This window comes from Oryx dammah, unplaced genomic scaffold (genome assembly GCF_014754425.2).
Source record: "Oryx dammah isolate SB20612 unplaced genomic scaffold, SCBI_Odam_1.1 HiC_scaffold_3, whole genome shotgun sequence".
In the NCBI taxonomy this organism is placed as follows: Eukaryota; Metazoa; Chordata; class Mammalia; order Artiodactyla; family Bovidae; genus Oryx; species Oryx dammah.
This window is the reverse complement of record NW_024070187.1, coordinates 112,612,467-112,634,851: the sequence shown is the minus strand read 5'-3', so window position 1 is coordinate 112,634,851 and position 22,385 is coordinate 112,612,467. Positions and strand designations below refer to the sequence as shown.

The 22,385-nt window shown below is 54.7% G+C and overlaps 1 protein-coding gene across 1 annotated transcript in view; it reads right to left on the bottom strand.

The window, feature by feature from the left end:
- SORCS2 (sortilin related VPS10 domain containing receptor 2) overlaps positions 1–22,385 on the bottom strand; it is a gene marked incomplete at its 5' end in the record, with an annotated part of 492,994 nt that overhangs the window by 64,658 nt on the left and 405,951 nt on the right. The window contains 4 exons of the mRNA XM_040237340.1: positions 5,544–5,633; positions 8,012–8,130; positions 11,080–11,144; positions 15,585–15,658. Coding sequence (XP_040093274.1) covers positions 5,544–5,633; positions 8,012–8,130; positions 11,080–11,144; positions 15,585–15,658 — 348 coding nt within the window. The remainder of the gene's footprint in view (positions 1–5,543; positions 5,634–8,011; positions 8,131–11,079; positions 11,145–15,584; positions 15,659–22,385) is intronic.

Genomic DNA, 22,385 nt, shown 5'->3' with positions numbered 1-22,385 from the left:
AGTTGAGCTATTTCAAATCCTGAAAGATGATGCTGTGAAAGTGCTGCACTCAATATGCCAGCAAATTTGGAAAACTCAGCAGTGGCTACGGGACTGGAAAAGGTCAGTTTTCATTCCAATTCCAAAGAAAGGCAATGCCAAAGAATGCTCAAACTACCGCACAATTGCACTCATCTCACCTGCTAGTAAAGTAATGCTCAAAATTCTCCAAGCCAGGCTTCAGCAATACATGAACCGTGAACTCCCTGATTTCAAGCTGGTTTTAGAAAAGGCAGAGGAACCAGAGATCAAATTGCCAACATCCGCTGGATCATGGAAAAAGCAAGAGAGTTCCAGAAAAACATCTATTTCTGCTTTATTGACTATGCTAAAGCCTTTGACTGTGTGGATCACAATAAACTGTGGAAAATCTGCAAGAGATGGGAATACCAGACCACCTGACCTGCCTCTTGAGAAACCTATATACAGGTCAGGAAGCAACAGTTCGAACTGGACATGGAACAACAGACTGGTTCCAAATAGGAAAAGGAGTACGTCAAGGCTGTATATTGTCACCCTGCTTATTTAACTTATATGCAGAGTACATCACGAGAAACGCTGGACTGGAAGAAACACAAGATGGAATCAAGATTGCCGGGAGAAATATCAATAACCTCAGATATGCAGATGACACTACCGTTATGGCAGAAAGTGAAGAGGAGCTAAAAAGTCTCTTGATGAAAGTGAAAGAGGAGAGTGAAAAAGTTGGCCTAAAGCTCAACATTCAGAAAACGAAGATCATGGCATCCGGTCCCATCACTTCATGGGAAATAGATGGGGAAATAGTGGAAACAGTGTCAGACTTTATTTTGGGGGGCTCCAAAATCACTGCAGATGGTGACTGCAGCCATGAAATTAAAAGACACTTACTCCTTGGAAGAAACGTTATGACCAACCTAGATAGCATATTCAAAAGCAGAGACATTACTTTGCCGACTAAGGTCCGTCTAGTCAAGGCTATTGTTTTTCCAGTGGTCATGTATGGAGGTGAGAGTTGGACTGTGAAGAAGGCTGAGCACTGCAGAATTGATGCTTTTGGACTGTGGTGTTGGAGAAGACTCTTGAGAGTCCCTTGGACTGCAAGGAGATCCAACCAATCCATTCTGAAGGAGATCAACCCTGGGATTTCTTTGGAAGGAATGATGCTAAAGCTGAAACTCCAGTACTTTGGCCACCTCATGCAAAGAGCTGACTCATTGGAAAAGACTCTGATGCTGGGAGGGATTGGGGGCAGGAGGAGAAGGGGACGACCGAGGATGAGATGGCTGGATGGCATCACGGACTCGATGGACGTGAGTCTGAGTGAACTCCGGGTGTTGGTGATGGACAGGGAGGCCTGGTGTGCTGCGATTCATGGGGTCGCAAAGAGTCGGACGCGACTGAGCAACTGAACTGAGCTGAGCTGAGGAGAAGGACAAAGATGGGGGAACGGCTGCTCGGTGCAGCAGTCACACAATGTTTGTCAATGGAGTTGGCTCCGAGCAGCTATGGCAGTCACATTGGAAGTCACTGAGCATAATGAACATGGTAATAGTGAAAAGGTTTGAAAGATTGTGAGATTTACCAAAATATGATGCAAAGACAAAAAGCAAATGCTGTTGGAAAAATGGCCCAATAGACTGGCTCCATGCAGGGCTGCCACAAACTTATAATTTGTTAAAAAGAATGCAGTGTCTGCTAGGTGCAATAAAACGAAGTATGCTTGTATTTCTAATTCATGCGTACATTGCTTTCCTGACTGTCTCCCCGTTTCTTTTACTTCTTTGAGCATCTTGCAGGCAGTTACATTAAAGTCTGTCTAGCAGGTCTGCCGTCTGGCCTTTCTCAGAGGCCGCTTCTGCTGGTGTTTTCCCCTTTGCATGGATGGCCCCTGCTTTGCTTGCCTTGTGGTCTCCTTGCTGTTGAAAACTGGATATTGGAGTCTAGTAATAGAGAAACTCTGGAAATCAGATTCCCCCGCCTCTCCAGGGTTTGCTGGCTTGTTTGTTTGTTTGTTTTTTATTTTGATTTTATTGCTGCAGGCTGTGTGTGTCTTGGGAATCAGCCTGAGGTGTAAACTGAAGTTCTCCTCAAGTCTTATCTGAGTGTGAGCTTTTTCCTGGGCATGCTTCGTGATTTTCTAAATCCCTCCATATGGCGGTTGCTTCTGAATGTCCTCATCCCTAAACTGTTGTTCAGTTGTTAAGTCATGTATGAAGCTTTGTGACCCCATGGACTGCAGCACGCCAGGCTCCCCTGTCCTTCACTATCTCCTGGAGCTTGCTCAAATTCATGTCCATTGAGTTGATGATGCCATCTGATCATCTCATCCTCTGTCCTTAAAGGTTTGCTCTCAAAAGGGAAAAGAAGGAAAATAAATGTGGGGATGGGGGTGGAAACAGGCTCTGGCTGAAAGACCAGCAGGACCCTCTGGGGCCTTCCCAGGACAGACCCTTCCCCCGTATCCTCTGCTTTAGCTCCTCTCTGAAGGACCTAGATAATAGTGTCTGATGTACAGTTCCTGAGTTGTTTTACAGATGCTGAAACAACCACCAAGTGGAAGAAATTAAGTACTTCATGATCAGGAGCATATAGTCCCAGACCTACTGGTGCCCAGGGATTAGCATCATGAATCCTGCAAGCTGTGTGTCCACGGCTCCAGGAACACGTGCACGGATGCTATCCTGCGGCTGAGGGGGAGGTCGGGAGAGACGTTTAGCTGCTACCTTGGGAAGAGCCAAAACTGTGGAAATTAATGACTTACCCTCCAAGCCTTCCCCTGGAAGCTGCAAGCCTTGGAACAGACCAGAAGTTCCAAAATCATTACATCAGGAGGGTTCTGCCAGTGTGATTGTTGCCTAAGTGAGAAGACGGACTCCATGCTTCCACCCCACCTTCTTCCCTGATGTCACTTTCTCCTTTATTCCTACACTTTATGGATTTTATTTTATGTGAACATATTACAGATAAAAGACTATTTCACTTTAAAGTAAATTTGCATTTACTTTATGCTTATGAATGTTTTTATGGAATCAGTAGTTATTTGGATTTTTCCTCTCTTTTGTCTGTTTGTAGCCTTTGCCTGATTTTTTTTTTTTTCTCTTAGGGAACTTGAGTATTTTTTAAAAATCTCTACAAGTAACAATCTAAGCAAAGAATAAAAACTGTTTACCCATTTTAGTTTTAAGAGATAGGTGAATTAAAACAACAGAATGAGGCCATTTATACCTCTTTAAGTAGAAGGAAAATAGAATTGATACAACACAAAATTTGGCAAAGCCATGTTAAAACAGGCCTATTCTAACTTTGCTGGTGGCAAGGTGGAACCCTTTTAGAAAGCAGCTAAGCTCCACAAATGTTTATATCCTTGGTCCAGAAATTCTTTTTAGACTAACTTGTGAAAATAAAAAAATAAATACCTGTGGGTGCAAATATATTCCTGGCAGCACAGTTTACAACTATGAAATATGGAAACAACCCAAATACCTAAACAACAGGAGTCTGGCTTAGCTGAACAAGGCACGGTTTCCTGAGGTGAAAGTTTTGCCATCATTTAAAAGGGGCTATGATGTGTCATTCGGGAAAAATTCTCCCAAGATATTGTCGTGTGAAAGCCAGGCTGCAGACAGAGTGACTGCAATGATGCAGCTGCAGAAAAGTCGCCTTTGCTTGGGGCCAGGGGCCAGGGGCCAGAGGCCAGGGGCCAGGGGCCAGAGGCAATCGAACAGGGCGGGGGGAGGGGAGGGAGGGAAGGAGGCGGGGAGGCTGTGGTGAGTTCCCCTCGGCTCTGGTTTCTGTTGTTTTCCTGACGTTACTTGGGCCATTAATGACAGAAAGGAAAAAAAAAGATGGGAATGGTTTGAGCAGAAGAAAGAGGCAAGAGTCACAAATTCACCGTATAACAACAAAATCTGATTAGGAAATTCAGTTAGGTAGCTCTCCACGTTGTTGGTGGGAACACGGGGTCTGGCTGCTCTCCTGAATTTGCTGGAGAGGAAGCAGCCTGCTGTCTGGGTGGGCAGTGTGCTCACAAGACCGTCTGTGGCCTTGGGACACCCCACGCTGGGCTCAGGGTCGGGGGTGATCCCTGAGAGCAGCCTGACTTGTGCATCACCCCCCACCCCCGGCCCATCCCTGGTCCTGGGCAGGACCTCTGAGTGAGGACACTTGGCGCCAATACGAATGCCACCCCTATGAGGGGGTTCCCGGTCATCCTTTGAAGCTGGGTGATAGGAAGGACTGCCTCCTCTCACCTGGCCCGCACCTCTGCCCTCCAGCCAGGTCTCTCTGGCCCCAGGGCCTTTGCACCTGCACCGTCCTACCCCTGAACAGCTTTCCCCCAGCCTTTGGGCTTCAGAGCAAACATCCCCCTCAGGGAAGCTTCCCCCATCCTCTGTCACTCTCTGGCTCGGCCTCTTATCCCCTTTACAGCACACACCACAGCCGGCAATTATTCCACACATTTGTCTGCCTGACTCTGCCTGTTTCCTCTGAAAACCCAGCCAGGGAAGGAATTTGAGGTGTCTGACTCACAGCTGTAGAGTCAGTTCCCAGCTTATATGTGATGCTCAGTAAGCGTGTGGGTGAGAAAAGGCTGCCTCTATTTGTGTTTCCGAATTATGCCCATGGAGTGGAAACATCCTCCGGAGGGAGACGTAGCCGGAAGCTGGTCTCAGACCCCCCTCACCCTCGACCTCAGGGTGAAACGTGCTTTGGCTTCTTACCAGCTGTGTGACTTCAGACAGGGTACTTAGCCTCTCTGATCTTCAGTCACTTCCTTTGTAAAATTGGAATACCATACCAGCAGGGAGGGGACTGTGGAGTTCACTCTGAAACAGGGCGGGGGCAGGGTCTGGGCAGCCTCCGTGTCCCTTGCTTGCCAGGACTTCCCTGGTGGCTCAGATGATAAAGAATCTGACTGCAATGCAGGAGACCCAGGTTCGATCCCTGGTTCAGGGAGATCCCCTGGAGAAGGGAAGGGCAACCCAGTCTAGTATTCTTGTCTGGAAAATCCCATGGACAGAGGAGTCTGGCGGGCTACAGTCCATGGGGACACAAAGAATCAGACACGACTGACCAACTCATGCACACATACACACAAGGGGAAGGAAGTAGCATTGATTGAGCACCTACTGCATACCAGGCACCATAGTAGACAGCTGGAATGCAGTGGTGAATAAAACAGAAACTGCGCCCCAGCCCCAGCCTGAGTGTCAGGAAAGAGAAGTGTAAGGTGTGAGCAGAACCAGCCTGGAGGCTCAGTGTGGGGAGATACTGCTCTGAAACATCACATGTGCAGGAGTCTGGGGAAAAGGAAGAATAGGCAGAGGAAGGAGCGTGGTGGAGGCCCTAGGACAGGATGCAGCAAGGGTGGAGTGGAGGGGGAGGGGAGTCATTGCGGGAAGCAAGGCCACCTTGCTCTTGTCCATCCTGACCTGGCCATCACCAAGCACCTGCAGGCCCCCAAGTCAGTGTAGGCTCAGGACACAGCTCAGGCCCAGGCGGAACAGGGAACCCACTCTTACCTTTGGCAGCGCATACTTTGGCAGCTTCATCAGGACAAATTCATTGCGACGGTAAGAGATGTAGTATTTGGTCTGGTTTGTTGTGGTTGCCTAACAGGAGGGGAAAAACACTTTTTTAAGGGGCTAGGTTTCCAGTTAAGCAAGACAGATCTTCATGAATGAAGAACTACACATTGTATCTCAGCTGGTGAAAATGCCCTTTTATGTTGTTTACATGTACTTTGCCTGAAATAGACTCCTTTTCATCCTTCAGAGCCCCATACCAAATGCCCCACCTCTAGGAAGTCTTCCTCCACCTCCCTCAGTTAGAACTAATCTCCTTCCCTTGTGCTCTTTCAGCACTTTGCTTCCCTATATCTGAGTTACAGTACAAGGGAAAGAAAATTCTGTTCCCCAGAACTTCTCTTAGTGAGAGTACTCGGTGAGCTGCTGAGTAGAGGAAGAGACGGGACAAAGGTAAGTTCAAGTCACACAAGATGCCACCAAAACCCAAGGCAGGAGAAGGAGAACGACAGGCACGACTCCTGGGATGGCCACGTGTGTGACCCAAGACAGTTCGTCGGCATCAAGACCAGCAGCTCCACGAGCTGTGGTCACTTCCATTTTACAGATAAGCAAAGTGAGGCCCAGAGCTGGAGTAACTTGTCTCCCATGGGACATAATGGAAGAGCCAGGAAAAGAGCAGCGTTTGCTTCTTTGGGGGAAGGGCAAGTGGGGAAGAGGGAGAGGGGAAGAGGTGCAAGGGGGCAAACAGGCAATGGGAGATGGATTGGGCCAGGAGCTGGACAGAGCCCTGTGGCCCCTGACCTCAGCCCCTAGCCAGGCATGCACCTTTCCCGTCTGATGCAGACAGTGTCACCAGCAGCAGACCAGGCCTCTGCGCCAGAGCTGAGAGCCGTCACGATCACGCCTGCGCACCGCCAAGGCTGAGTACAGGGGTGGCCCCTTCACCCACTGCAACTCAGCTTCTTGAGCCCCCACTTCTAGACCTGGTCCCTGAGCTGCCCGATCATGGTGCCCCCTGCTTCCTTATAGCACCCCAGTCCTCCCTGAGCCACCCCCTCGCATGGCCCACCTTCAGCCTGGCCAGGCTTCCCAGCACCTCTAACCAAGACCCCACCCCGACTCAGGGCCCCCTGCTACACAAGGACCAGGCCAGCCCGTTCAGCCACAGCTGTGCCCCCAGGGTCTCAGGCTGGGGTGGTGGGGGACCAAGCAAAGTGTTTCGAAAACACTCCATGTGGGGTTGATTGTCAAAGAAGCTGATGCCACTGTTGTCCCAACACCCAGCAGATGTTTGAGAAATGCAGTGGGAGGTGCTGAGTGCACCCTCCCTGCAGACTGCAGGGTCTACGGTAAACAGTAAAGGATGTCAGTGTGGCCTGGGCTGCAATGAAGGAAGGGAGAGAGAGCTGGGGGCACTCCAAGGAGGCACCCAGCGGGCCTGAAGTAGGCGGAAGCCAAGGAAGGCTTCCTGGAGGAGGGGGTACATGACAGAGTATCGGAAGAGGAGGTGGAGAAGGGGCCGTGAGCACTCCAAGCCCAGGGAAAGAGCACGTGCAGACAGACAGAAGGTATGGGAAGCCGAGGGGCCTCAGCAGTGGGTGAAGGAGAATGAGAGCAGGGCTGGCAGTCAGGGCTGGTGGTGGCAGGAGCCTCTTACTGACTGCCTTAACGGGGGCCGTGACACACCCTGCCAGTTCCAGCCCCCACTCCACAGGAGGTGCTGGTCCACTCTGCTGGGGTGGTCAAGTGTCTCTGAGATGGGGGAGCCTTCGGTGGAGAGAGCACCCAGCCAGTGCCCTTAGGAACCGTCTCCATCAGAGCCTGTGGTATCATCTCCTGGGATCCTAGCGGGCAGAACAGGGGCCAGTGGATGAGAGTGGTGGAACACTTTATCTCACTGCTGTAAAGACATTTCCAAAGACTTGAGTTGTCTCGGAGGGGATGGGCTGTTTTGAAAGGAGCAAGTTCCTCACCAGTGGAAGTGATCAAGAGGTAGTATGACCAGCTGCTCCCTGGAGCCTCTGGACAGTCAGATCCCACGGTTTTGGAGGATGGTCCCAACTGTGATCTGAGTGCCAGGCAGCAGGGCTTGGTCCCTGGGCTATGGATGGCTGACGCCCAGTAGCCAAGAACAATGACCAGAGAGGACCCATACCAACTCAAAGCCACCAGAGCCAGATGGAGCCACACGGGTTCAGGCTTGGGGGCCCTGAGCTGTGGGAGGGTCCTGGTGGGCAGAAGGGAGAAGGAGCGGATGGCAGCCCTGCACCAGTGCTCTGGCCTTGCAGGGTTCTGGGGGGCGGGCACCTCGCCACAGGGGCAGCAGGAACTGAAGTAAGTAGCACTTGAAGGTAAAATAGCCGTTTCATGGCTTCCTGTTGGAGTGATTCCATTCCCCCCAGAGTGGCTTATATTCTGCATCACCTCCTGCCAGTTTCCAGGAGCCCCGGAAGCAAGCGCACCTTAACGAAGACGTAGTCGTCCTGCACGGTCAGAGAGCCGTGGTCGATGGGGCCCGCGAAGGGCGTCGTCCGTGTGCTATCGGAGAGGTTGTGGATCTGGCAGGTGACGTAGCGAAAGCCTGCAGGGGATAAGAGGCAGCCACGCGGGGCATGAAATCTCCGAATGCCCAGACGCTAGCTGACGGAGTCAGACGCAGCCCCAGACACGATGAAGTGCTGGACCTTCTCGCTCCGTGTTCCGATACCACCACCGCGGATGTTCTTTGTGGGTCTGAATTTTAAAGGGTTGGCCCTGCGATTGCTACACCTGCTGCTGAGTGGGGGTAGGGGGGTGGCTCTGTGCCCGGCGCTCTCCTGTGAGGAGCTCTTTTAATCCTCAGGACCATACTCCGGGGGGCAGGGGGATCCCATCTTCCAGATGCAGAAACTGAGGCTGAGCGAAGGGCCACCCGGCCAGCCTCCAGGCTTTTCCCAAAAAAAGGCTCAATGGAACACAGCCATGTCTGCGTGTTTACGCGTCACACACAGCGCCTTCACACGACCATGGCGGTCACGGGCAGCATAGGCCGCACGGCCAGCCAAGCTGACATGTTTGCCAGCTGGCCTTGATGGGAAGCGTTTGCTGACCCTGGGCTAAAGTCGTGCAGGAGAGCACAGCTGTGTGAGCAGGACTAGGTCCGTGCTCTGCCCGGTGCACCCTCTGCCCCTGGCTTAGGCTGCCTGCAGACACAACACCTGTGCCTCCCTGGACACCTGGACCCCCTCTCTGGGAGAGGGGCCGCAGAGCAAGCCCCAGAGGTGTGGGCAGGAGATCCCCACACAAGCCCCAGCCACTGGCCTTCCCCGGGCCCAGCAGGCATGTGGCCACCAAGGGAAGGGACAGTCCAGGACCACAGTGCCTGTCACAGCTGAGACCCCTCCTGCCCTCCAGACGTCTCTCCACTCACACCCAATCAACAGGTGGGTGTGAGCAGGGACTTAGGGGTTCCTTCCCCACACAAACCCTTTCATCCTTTTTGAGGTATCTATGGTTGAGCAAATTGAACACCAGCTTTGCCTGGAGACTCCTGTTTCCATCAGGCCCTCTGTCTCTGGGATGGGAGGCCCCCGGGGAGTAGCCTGGAGCCTCTGCCCTGGGGAATCATCTCTCCCACGTGTGGGCAGGAGCAGAATTAACCACAGGGGCCAAATGGAGCCCAGCCAGGCGCTCAGAGACACCAGCACGTTTGCGGGCATATCCTGCCCATGGCCTGGGGTAGTTGAGCAGCACAGAGAGTGCCAGGGGGCTGGGCTGGGGGCTGGAAGGCCTGCCCTAACTCACCGGCAGGGACCCCTGAAACAGTGCGCACAGTAGGCTCGCAATCAGCCATGGCTGTGCCACAGCCCGATTCCTCTAGAACCGCGTCCTTCTCCCCTCTAAACAGGCCAGTCACTCCCTGTGGTCAACACTGAGTACCCTGTCGCCGGCTTGCCTGGCTGGGCACGCTGTGGAGTCGCACCCAGGCCAGACTCAGTGGACCGTCTGCTCGCTCGCCCACTCGTTCGGCCACGCCTTCGTCTGCTCGTTCGCTCGCTCGTGTCACGATGCCCAGGTCCTCCCTGCTCCAGCTCTACTGCCAGCAAGACAGACAAAGGCCACCTCTCGCGGCATGGACGGTCTGTGCGGTGGGAGAAGGGCCGATCCACAGCCCTCGCTAATCTCTGTGGCGTAAACCACTCTCTGGAGCCACTCTGAGGCTGCCGAGGTGAAGTTTCTGACCACGGGGCTGAGAAGGGAGGCGGGCGCTCGGCTCTCGTGAACAAGCCCCAGTGAGACAGCAGTGACCGTCCTCCTGTCCACAGCCTGCACTGTCACCCCAGGGTCCTTCCGGGGACAGGCCCAGCCTCCCGCAGGGGCAATGGCAGGGGCCAGCGTGGCCTTGGGGAACGGTAGTGGCTCAGGCTGGCTGGAGGGTAGGTGGCGTGGCCAGTGCAGTGGGTCCTAAAGGCCGGGATTCTGTGCCACCAAGCTCGGCTGGAGGGGGTTCTGGTGGGACTCCCAGGTCGGGATTTTTGCATGGAGGGTGGCAGGGCTGGGGTCTGCACCGGCTCCAGACCCCATGACGGGGCTCAAGAAGTGAAGCAGAAGCAACAGTACCGCTGCCCTGCTCCCTGCAGGACAGGGGCTGGGGCGTCCAGGGGAGAGCCGAGTGTTTGGACGTGGTAAGGGGATCCCCCCGCAATGACCCACACCGCCCCAGGCTGAGCACTACGCGTGGGACCCATTCCACAGAGAAGGGTGCTGAGGGCAGGGAGCTGAGGTCACCTCCAGGCTCACCGGGCTGCCACATAAAGGGCTGGGAGCTATCTCCAGAGCTTCGGTCACCAGCCAGGACTCCAGTGCCTGGCACTGAACCCACCCTCCATGTGCTACGTCCCCCACCAGGGACAGCAGCTTGCAGTTGTCGGCACCCACTGTAGGTGAAGCGTGGCCCTGCCCTGGTCTGCATGCCAGTAGAAACCAAGGAGGTCCTGCCAGGCAAAGGGCAGGGCTGTGTCTTGTCCACCTGTGGGTCCTCAGCAGGGTCAGCCCTGGGCCTGGTCCACAGGGGGCTCAGCCAGTGTTTGTTGAGTGAAGACACAACCTATAGGTCCTACTGGCTGTGATGTTCTAGAACATTCCGTGGTTCTGTCAGCAGTGAGCACAGAGGACCTTCCTCATAACAGGCGTGGCCCCTGGGCTCATCTGCCAGGAAGGCTCCTGCCCCCCTGGAGCCGGGAGTAGCCATCAGAGTCCCTGCCCCACCTCAACACTCAGCAAGTGCAGGGTGGGGATCGGGGCTGAGAGATGGGGAAGCACTCAGTGCTCAGGGGCCAGAACAAATCGCCCTCTTAATAGACTTTTCCACTGGAGCGGAGCTCCTTGACTTCGATTTATCCCTGGCTGGAAAACAAGCACATTTAAAATTATGCCACCTCATAACACAGCGAGGTCAGCTGTTCAGGGCCAGTCGCCAAGGACAAGGGCGGCCGAGCCTGCCGTGGGGTGAGCACTCGGGGTGCCCAGCTCCTACATCCTCCCCGCTTACCTCCTCCGAGGTCCTGAGCCTCCAGGTGGACCAAGTCAGGGTCAGTGTCCACCCCAGACACAGCCCTGGAAAAGAACGGCAGAGGTTGGCTTTGGAAACAAAGCCCCCAAGCCCTTCCTCCTGGGCCTGCCTGCTGCCAGAACCCCTGGGAGCCTCGTGGCCTCCTGGGTCCGAGGCTCAGAGGACACGGCCCTCCCCCAGAGCCCAGCTGCTCCTGGGAGGCCGACGGAGCCCCCACCTCTGCCTTGCTGGGCATTCTTCCGTTTAGAGTAGTTTAGAGAAGAGTTGTGCGTCCATGTCTGTACGTGTGTGCATACATGTGCGTGTGCATATGTGTGTTAGTGATGGAAATGATCTTAGGAGGCAGGAGAGGCCTGGGAATATCACCCTAGTTTGGGGGCTTCCCTGATCGTTCAGTTGGTAAAGAGCCTGCCTGCAATGCAGGAGATCCCGGTTTGATTCCTGGGTTGGGAGGATCCACTGGAGAAGGGCTAGGCTGCCCACTCCAGTATTCTCGGGCTTCCCTGGTGGCTCAGCTGGTAAAGAATCCGCCTGCAATGCGGGAGACCTGGGTTCAATCCCTGGGTTGGGAAGATGCCCTGGAGAAGGGAAAGGTGACCCACTCCAGTATTCTGGCCTGGAGAGTTCCAAGACATATACAGTCCATGGGGTCGCAGAGTCAGACACGACTGGACCAGGGGTTCAGGCAGCACAGGACACAGTGGGGACCGTGGCTGGTGACAGCAGAGAGCTCAACAAGGCTGAGAAGAACAGGAGGAAGACGCGCCACAGGGGCTGGGGCTACATCCTCTGCGGGGGGCGAGGCGAGTGCTGCCCCCTGCCCGGCCAGCATGGCGCCCAGGCGGTGAAGTGCAGGTTTTCCACCTGAGAGGACACTTCGGGGTGATGTGCTGTGGTCCGGGGTTTCCCAGACTTTCCTGGTTCCCCGTGTCAACTGGACGGTCACCTTCTGTCTGTCCACCCCCTTTAGAACCTTCTGTCTGCTTCAGCCATCTCTTAGGTGAGAACACCCAGGAGGTCGTGGGTGTCATGAGCTGACTGCATGTGTTATAATGTACATTCCAGCCGATATGACTATTCCAAAGGCGTCCACCGGCTGACTCTCTCACGGACACCGACCTGGTTGGTGCAGCACAGTTACTTTGCCGAAGGGCAGACTGAGAATCTGGCGCCGAGTCTCACCGCATCAGAGTGAGTGTCATCAGCGGCGCCACTCAGCGCTGTGGACAGGCATCCCCACGGCCCTTCCAGGCCAGTGAGACGTCCCCGCAGAGCACTCAGCTCCCACTGTGGACAGCCCCTGGCCTCACGCTGGCCCCTCAGTTCTCAACCCAATGCCCAGCAGGCTTGGCGCCAGGGTCCCTGTGCGCTTTGTCTCCTCCAGGGGCCAGGTGGTCCCTGCTGGACACGGGAAATCCACAGATGCTCGGGTGGTGGGAAGTGCAGTCAGAGTGTTTCAGTGTGGGAGCCAGCATCAATCACGCCGGCCCTCCAGACAGTCTCGAGTGCAAGGCGAAGTGTTGATTTAGGCTTGCTGAATAGGCCATCTGTAAGCTCCTTGGAAGGAGGCTTCCTGCCTGACATTTTCCTCTCTTTTCTGAATAAAGTCAGACATTGTTCCCTACCAGGAGTGCTGACGGGTCCTCGGCTCAGCAGAGGAAGTTTAGTTTGACCATCCGTCATCTGTGAATGGGGTGATGACACCCGGCCTGTGGCTTGCTCACTCATTCACTCACTCATTCACTTTCTCATGCACTCATTCACTCACTCATTCATTTATCTCACTTTTCATTGATCCACTCATTCCTCTCTCATTCCCTGTCTCTCTCTCCACCGGAGTCTCTCCCCTGCCCCTTTCCAGAGGGCCCACACACCAGGCCCAGCAACAGGCTGGGAGCATGGTGAGCCTGAGGTCCCTGCCCCTAGAAACCCTCGACCGCGGGTCTTGAAAGACCACGTGAACCTCTGCACTTACACAGCTCAGATGGAGCCTGGCTCCCTGTGGGAAGGGACAAACATTGCCTGCCCCCTAGACCTTCTTGTTTGTCAAGGTCCCCAAAGCTGGTGTCTGGGGAAGGCCCTCGGTCTGCTGTTTGGAAGCAGCAGTTCCTTGAGAAGACCTGTGGCTGAGCAAGCTGTTGGAAAAGCCCGTGGCTCTGGGAACCTGGGGAGTTGACAGTTACTAAGGAAAGCTCTGATGCGAACAATTCTGCTGAACCCTCGACGCCCACCACCAGCCTCCAGGGCTGCAGCGGTCACCCCCTCACCTCCCCTCAGGACAGAGGCCCTGCCTCTTGCCCCCGACCTGGCAGGCACTGGAGCTCATGGAAGAGGAAGGCTGAGGCTTTATGGGTGGACCTGGGCTGGAGTGCCAAGGCCAACTTGGAAATGCCTGGGGAAGGCAGGAGATCAGATTGCTTGGCAGAGCGGCCAGGGGCATGGCCACCGGCCACAAGCAGAAGCAGCTGTGGCCTGGGGTTGCTGCTTCCGGGCAGTGTGACTGAGGACACGTGCCCTGGCCTCTCCGCTTCCCCCTCTGTGACATGAAGGGGAGACAGTCGGGGTTGTTGTGTGGATTTCATAAGATGATGCCCTTGGACCTGTGGTCGGCACCTGGTGGATGGTCAGGGTTCACAATGTGGCTGCTGCTGGGAGGCCCTCACGATTCTGTCCCAGTGCCGTTGAGAGACTAGCAGGGAGGTGATGAGCCAGAATCATCACGGTCCCCAAACACAGTAGGTGTCCCAGTCCCTGACCATGGCCCCAGGAGGTCAATCTAATGAGCACACTTGCTTAAGTGTCTCAAAACATGAAGGTCTTAGAACATGGGGCTTTGGCAATTCCTGCTGTCAGGTCAAGGACAGAAGCTTGGGGAAGAAATCATTTGATTTGCCCGAGACAACAATGTGTCCAAATGAGCACAAACTCTGCTTTCAGTGTCTGTGGGCCGCTTCTCTCGGTGACCCCAGAGGTCTCCCTGGGACTGGACGCATCAGTGGAGCTGCCAGCTCTGCTAATCTCCCAGGCCTCCAGCTCAGAGACTGCCCCCTCCCTGCCCCCTCCCTCTCCTGACCCCTCCTTCCTCCTAGCCCCTCCCCTTCTCCTAACCCTTCCCATCGCCTAGCTCCCCCCCTCCTCCTAGCTCCTCCCCTCCTCCTAGCCCCTCCCCTCCTCCTGACCCCCTCTAACTCCTAGCCCCTCCCCTTCCCTAACCCTTCCTACCTCCTAACCCCGCCCACCTCCTAGCCCCTCCCCTCCTCCTGATCCTTCCCACCTCCTAGCTCCTCCCCTCCTCCTGACCCCTCCCACCTCCTAGCCCTTCCCCTCCTCCTCATCCCTCCTAACTTCTGATCCTTCCCTCCTCCTGGCTTCTCCCTCCTCTTGACCCCTCCAACCTCCTGACCCCTCCCCCTCCTGACCCCTCCAACCTCCTGACCCCTCCCCTCCTCCCAGCCTCTCCGCACCTCCTGACCCCTCCCCACTTCCCTGAGCCCTGTTGACAGGAATGACAAGGCCTCAGACTGGTGCCCTAGTTTCTGAGGAAGACCCGGGCCCTCCCGAGGGCAGGCATGTGGTGGAAGGCGCACCGACAGGCCATTGCTCCAGGGGAGAGACCAAGGCTTCTCTTCTGCAGCCTGTGGCCCTATGTCAGGCAGCTAGTTCCTGGTCCTGATTGGCATGAAGACACTGAAGAGGCATAGGGGTGGGCAGGGAGTTGTTTCCACGTGTTTGTCCTGTGGAGACAGAACTGTGGCCTGGCGGGGAGTCCATGCGTTAGTGTGTGGCCCGAATGAGATGCGAAGCAGAGAACATGAGTGTGTGTGTGCGCACATGTCCACATTCAGGAATCACACCTTGGTAGAAAGAGCCTATCTCTCTGTGCACCTCTAGAGGCCGCGGGAACCCCGCACTCGGCTCCCCCGCCCTCTGCCTGCGGACCTCGGCCAAGTCTCATCCTCTGTGGGCCTCACTCGCTCTCTCATCCAATAGGCATTTCCTGAGCACCGGAGCCCCCTCGCTGGGGCAGTGAGGCCAGAGAGCTACCTACGCAGACCGATTTTGATCAGCTCCCAAGAGATGACAGAAATGGGGACCGAGCCGGGGCGCTGGCTGGGGCTGCACCGCCGGGCAGTGAGTCAGGGGCTGAGTCAGGACCAGGGCAGGGGGAGGGAGGGGGGTGGGGAGGAGGGAGGGGGCGGTGGGGGGAGGGAGGGGGCAGGGCAGATCTGCGAGGGGGCAGGAGGCCTGCGAGCGTGGGTGCTGTGCCAGGGTTATGGGCATTAGCGCCCCCATCTACTGTCGAGGAAGCGGAGGCCCAGAGGAGGAGACTCACAGGTAAACAAACACACACGTGGCCGGGGGACGCTGAGTCCCAGCCCTCGGCCGTTTCTGACACCGCCCAGCAGAGCAGAGAGGGTGCCCTGGAGGCCCCCGGGGTGAGGAGGGCAGGGCTGGGGGCCCCGGGTCCCGCGGGGCGCGCTCACCAGAACACGTGGTCTTTGGTCGCTCGCTCCTGCAGAAGGGTCCACTTCCGCCCCAAGTCAGACGACACGTAGAGCTTTAGGGCAGAAAGAGCAGAGAGGAAGGTCTGGTTATGACCGAGGAGCGAGCCTCTTCCCAGAGGCCCGTCTGCCCTGGACGCGGAGCGCCCCGCGAAGGTGGATCTTGCTCAGCCCCGCGGGGGAGCGGAGAGGGCAGGCCCTGCGCTCTAGGTGGCTGCAGACCAGCCTCCAAGATGCAGAAGGTCAGGTGGGAACTCCACACAGGGCCGTTCTTGACCCCAGGCCGGCCGGGAGGACCCTAGAGACGGCGGGTGCAGGTGTGTGTGGCAGAGGTCCTGGGCGTGGTGTGTCTGGGCGCAGGCACGTGGGAGGGACCTGAACGTCCCTTCAGCTCTCGTGGGGGCTGGGCGCTGGGGAGGAGGGGCAGGAAGGGAGAGCCGGTCAGTGCAGGAACAGCAACGCCCCCCCTGCAGGCTGGCTGGGGCCTTGACCGCTGCAGGGACCCAGGGCCTGCGCTTAGGGTTCATGCTCTGCAATCACTGACTCGAAAGACCTAATCCTTGAGTGAAGCCAGGTGGAACAATGAGCTGACGTGGGGCTCGGGGTCCCTTGGGGGAGTGTCCGCCCCACCATTCTCCTGGACAGAGCTGCACGGGGCGAGGCGGAGACCACAGGAGCCAGCACCCCACGCCCGCCTGGTCCCTCAATCCTGGTCTGTCCTGGGTCCACCCACACTGTCAGTCTGGGTGCCTGGACCTCCTCGCCCCCTTGCCAACAACGGCCCTGACCGCTGCAGACCCCACGGCTGCCTGGGAGAGAAACTTGTGGAAAACGTCCCTTCTGTCTTTGCCATAGCCGCAGAAAAGCAGACAAGCTCCTGCCTAAGTGTGTCCTCCTTGCCAAAAGCATCTCCGAACCTCCTAACCTCGGGGACTTGTGAGAAGACGCCCACTTCAGGGAGGCTGTCCCCGCCGTGAACATCACCAAGAGCCTCTAGAGAGTCACTCTGAATGGTCGTCTGACGGACACGCTGTGACCCTGGCAACGATCGTGAACACTTGTTCCTTTTTTTTTTTTTTTTAAAGACTGACTACTCCAGTTATTTTGCAAGTGTTTTTAAGTTTTTGGTACATTAAAAAAAAATCATTTTATTTGTTTATTTTTGGCTGTGCTGGGCCTCCGTTGCTGCCTGGGCTTTTATTTGGTTGTGGCCAGCAGGGGCCACTGTCCAGTTGTGACATGGGGGCTTCTCATTGCAGGGGCTTCTCTTGCTGCAGAGCACGGGTCCTGGCGTGCAGGGGCTTCAGGAGTGGCGGCACGTGAGCTCCGGAGTTTTGGTTCCTGGTCTCTAGAGCAGAAGCTCAACAGGTGTGCTGCACAGGCTGAGTCCTCACGGCACGTGGGATCTTTCCCCGACCGGGGATCGAACCTGCATCTCCTCACTGGCAAGTGGATTCTTTACCATGGAGCCACCAGGGGAGCCTGGTCCTTTCCCATAAACTTGGAGTTGCTCAGCTGCTCTCCTCTGCTCTCACCTGCAGGGAGGGAACACCCAGTCTGCGAGGGTTTCTTCCCCGAAGAGGCTGAGAGTCGGCATCTTAGTCCGTCTCCCACTCAGTGCCGGTCGCCTCCCCAGCTACCCGTCCAGGGCTTCCCAGCCCTGGGCTACTTAGAACCAGAGGCTCTTTCGCAGCTTTCTCAACAGGCTCCCATTGTGTTCGACCCTCGCTCTTTTCTGGGTCCATCTCTGTCCTCTCTCTTGCCTCTTGGCCTTCACACATGCTGCCCCTCCACCTGGAACAGCCCTCCTCCCCTCTCCCGCCCCCAGGCTGACTCCTCTCCCTGAGGGCAGTCTCGCTTTACCCATCTGCAGATTGAGAGAGCATGGCTCAGATCCTCAGGCAGTGTAAGTGAAGGAAAAAGGAGATGGTAGCTGTCAGTTTCCAGCTGCAAGTTATGAGACCCCCAGCTTAATGGCTGGTGGGCTTGTTTCCATCGCTGCCGACGCTTCTGTGTTTATGACACCCGCCCGGAACTTTATGAAGCCTTTCCAATTCGCTCTCGTGGGAGGTGATTTCATACTGCACAGCCAGTCGCTGCAGAAATAGAACATTTCTGCTGAGTAAAAGACCAATACCAGTGAATACACAAGAATAAACACATCAGGGACGTCCTAGTTACCACAGCTAAAATCTGCACGGCAGCATCCTGGGGATGAGCGGGCTTGCTTTAGATGGAGGCTTCAAGACACGGAGTGGAACGGGGTGCCGTAGCACGTGCCGCTCTGATGTGAGGATGAAACCGATCGGGAGTCAGGACAAGGGAGAAATAAAGGAGAAAGAGGGGGAGGAGGGCGGAGGGAAGGTGCGTTCGCAGACACGTGTGCCGGGGGTCTCACGCAATTCTCAGAAGCACGGCAATTCCACCCGGCGTTCAGCGGCAGGCTGGAGATATGGTTGGAACTCAGCACCCTTTTCTCCCTTGCTGTAGGGTAACTGGTCATGCCGCAAAGGCTGCAAAGCTGAAATCCAACGTTGCTCAGACTCCCTCGAAGCTAGACTTCTGGGTCAGACAGACGCTCCCGTGCGAGGTTTGGAAGGCCAGAGTGCCGTGGAATCAGTTCCCTACGGCCTTGGCCATCTATTTCTTGAAGTACAGTTTTGATGTACAATGTCATGTTCGTGTCAGCTGTACGGTACAGTAATTTATATATATATATGATTTGTTTATAAATAATGTATATAATTTTTTTGTATACATTCCCTTTCTCTTCTCCAGGGGATCTTCCCAAGCCAGGGAATTGAACCCAGGTCTCTCGCATTGCAGGCAGATTCGTTACCAGCTGAGCTACCAGGGAAGCCCAATGTATATAATAATATATAATAAATAATATATATATGCTTTCTATATATATGTTCTTTACTTTTCAGATTCTTTTCCTTATAAGTTATTTCAAAATGCGAGTCTGGTTCCCTGTACTATGCCATAGTTTCTTATTTATTTTATATATAGTAATGTGTATATACAGAGAAGGCAGTAGCACCCCACTCCAGTACTCTTGCCTGGAAACTCCCATGGGCGGAGGAGCCTGGTAGGCTGCAGTCCGTGGGGTCGCTAAGAGTCAGACATGACTGAGCGACTTCCGTTTCACTTTCCAGTTTCATGCATTGGAGAAGGAAATGGCAACCCACTCCAGTGTTCTTGCCTGGAGAATCCCAGGGATGGAGGAGCCTGATGGGCTGCCATCTATGGGGTCGCACAGAGTCGGACACGACTGAAGCGACTTCACTTTCGCTTTCCAGTTTCATGCATTGGAGAAGGAAATGGCAACCCACTCCAGTGTTCTTGCCTGGAGAATCCCAGGGGCGGAGGAGCCTGGTGAGCTGCCGTCTATGGGGTCGCACAGAGTCAGACATGTCTGAAGTGACTTAGCAGCAGCAGCAGCAGCAATGTGTATGTATGTTAGGCTTCCCAGGTGGCGCTAGTGGTAAAGAGCCTGCCTGCCAATGCAGGAAGCGTAACAGACGTGGGTTTGATCCCTGGGTAAGGAAGATCCCATGGAGATGGGCCTGGCAAGCCACTCCAGTATTCTTGCCTGGAGAATTCCACGGACAGAGGAAGTTGGTGAGCTACAGTCTATAGGGTCGCAGAGAGTCGGACATGACTGAAGCGACTTTGCGTGCACGCATGGGTATGTTAATCCCAACCTTCTAATTTATTCTTCCTCCTTCAGTAACCGTAAGTTTCTTCTCTATGTCTGTGGGTCTATTTCTGCTTTGTAAATAGATTTATTCATGCCTTTATTTTTAGATTCCACATGTGTGTGCTGTCATATGGTACTTGTCTTTCTCTGCCTGGCTTACTTGGTATGATAATCTCTAGATCCAGCCATGTTTTTGCAAATGGCGTTATGTCATTCTCTCTTGCTGCTGAGTAACGTTCCGTTGTGTGTATGGACCGCCTCTTCGTCATCCACTCCTCTGCTGATGCACAGTCAGGCTGTAGTGAACAATGGGATACACGTGTCTTTTCAAATTACGGTGTGCTCTGGATATATGCCCAGGGAGTGGGATTGCTGGATCACGTGGTAACTCTGTTTTGCTGGTCAACAAGGTCATGGGGACGTGCTTGGCATCCATCCTCCAGTTCTGGGGGCTGGAAGGGCATTTGTGGTGGAGGCAGCCACAGGACCAATCACTGGCTTTGTGGACGTTCCCAGGCAGTTTGTGGGCTGCAGCAGTGATGACTTCAGATGCCTGGACCCCAGCATCAGCTGCGTGTTCTTGATCTTGGTGACCTCACAGAGCTTCTGGTACCCTGCCTTCCCCTCCTGGTCCAGATCCTCAGGCTTCTGGGAGGATCCTTGGGAGTCTGGTCTGAAGCCCCCCATCCAGAGTCCCAGCAATTTAGAGAGGACCCAATTGCCCTAAATCCTAAATCCTTCTTCTACTTAAAATATCCAGAGTGAGGTCGCTTTCCTGCCTGAGCCCCATCAGACACAAAGGTCAGAGCAAAAATGAACATACTCAGAGCTGTAAAATTCTCACTGCTTGCAAAGCTGTTCTCCTGACCACAGATCCCGCTCATCCCTTCTTAGGAGAGCTCTTGTCTGTCCCCCCCACCAACCCCTGGAGGACTACCGGGGCTCATTTTCCTTTCTTTTCTTGTGCAATTATCTTTGCTGCTCAGAAGTTCTATTAAAAAGTAAACTTACATCCTGACTCATTCTCTAAGCCCCTGTTCAACCCCCCTTCTCCAGGCAGGCTTCCCTGATTGGCCAAGGTGTCTTTTCTCCTCTACTAAGTTGTCAATCCTAAAGGAAATCAGTTGGAAGGACTGATGTTGAAGCTGAAACTCCAATACTTTGGCCACCTGATGTGAAGAGCTGACTCATTTGAAAAGACCCTGAATGCTGGGAAAGACTGAAGATGGGAGAAGGGGACGACAGAGGATGAGATGGTTGGATGGCATCACCAACTCGATGAACGGTGAGTTTGAACAAGCTCCGGGAGTTGGTGATGGACAGGGAGGCCTGGTGTGCTGCAGTCCATGGGGTTGCAAAGAGTCGGACACGACTGAGCGACTGAACTGAACTGAACTGAAGTTTCTGGAAGGCACTCTCATGCTCAGGCCAATTTCTCACAGTGCTGGAAAGCGAGGAGGCTCTTGACAGGAAGCAGAATAAAACATAAGAGTGGGTCTACTGATGTCTTAGAGGTTAAGTGCCCAGGGCTCTGTCTGTGAGCAGGTCTGAGGCTCGAGCGGAAGGAAACAGACTGATCAGTGTCATACCAGGGGTCCCTAGCGAGCTGACATGGGGGCCGGGCTGTCCGGCTCTGACATCCTTTTGATCCCAGGAGCCTAATGCAATTTGCTGAGCCTTGAAAGAAAAACCACTGCCTTTGGATCTCACCCAGGGAGCCTGTCCAGGATCCAAATAGGGTAGCCTCAGTGACACAGTAAAGGAGGGAACTAGAAATAGGGAGTTAGGGCAGTCTGAGCAGGGGAAGAGGGTCTGTCTGCTAGAGGGGGCAGGCATCTGAGCGGGGAGGGGTGGGGAGGGGGCAGAGGAAGGCATTTGGTTTTGCAGACATCTGTCAGCCCCTGTGAGTCGGATATTTATGTCCAGCCTGCGGTCCACGTGCCTTTGGCACGTGACTTGCTTTGCCCGTGGGAGGGGGTGTTATGTTCTCCAGGTATAAGCAGACACATGAAGGTCCCCGTGCGGTTTCCTCTGCCCCTCTGCCGTGAGACTAGCACGTCCGCAAGTAACCACTGATTCCAGAACTAGAGACCTGAACCCTGCCCAGGAGCCACGGCTAGGCAGTCCCAGCCAAACCCGCCAGGACCCCCGCTGACTCAGAGACCCGGGAATGAGAAAGAATGCTTGCTGCTGGGAGCCGAGGAGCTCTGGGGCTGTGTGTTACTCAGCTCTAGAGCAGCAGACACTGCCTGACACACCGGGTCTGTGGGCATCAAAGTTGACGCTGTCCACCCATGCCATCTGGCTTCTGGGGAGTTAGCGAGCTTCCTAAACCACGAAGCCTAAAAAGCCGAAAGCCCTGCTGTCACTGTTATTGATGTCCTCAAATTCCTCATTCCCATTACAACCACAGCACAGCCTGTCTTCTCCCCTTTTTCTTTCCTGATAGTGACAAAAAAGAACCAAAGAAAATAACTGAGATTTCAGCTCCATTAATTTTTCAGGGCACCATAAATTAAAGAGCAATTGCAATGCAGTGGATTTCTGTGGGAAAATAAGTCTCTGTGATTGTGCTTTAGTCTAATTACATGGAAAGCTAAGTAGCGCTATTAATACCCCAAAGCACATGCTGTCCCAAAGGAAAGCACCCGGAACAGAGGCAACCCGCCAGGCCAGGGAATTTCAGGGACATCCTGAACTTCAGTCAATCAGTGAGGACCAGGTCTTGGCACAAGACTTGCTTTGGCCAGTGGTGTGTGAGTGGGTGTGATGTATTCCAGGTCAAAGCAGACACACTAACTTGAGGACCAGCAAGGAGGCCAGGTCCTGTAGATAGCCATGGCTCAGGCCAGGCAGGAAGTTTCATTTGGAGGTCCCTGACCATGGTGGTCCCTACTGGTAGAAATTCTTTCATTCATTCATTAAACTGCCATTGATCCATCTACGTCATCCATCCACCCCTACGCATCCACCCACCCATCATCCATCCACCCCCACGCATCCATCCTCCCATCCATCCAGCATCCACCATCCACCCTCCCACCCACCTATCCATTCACCTATCCATCCATCCCCCCACC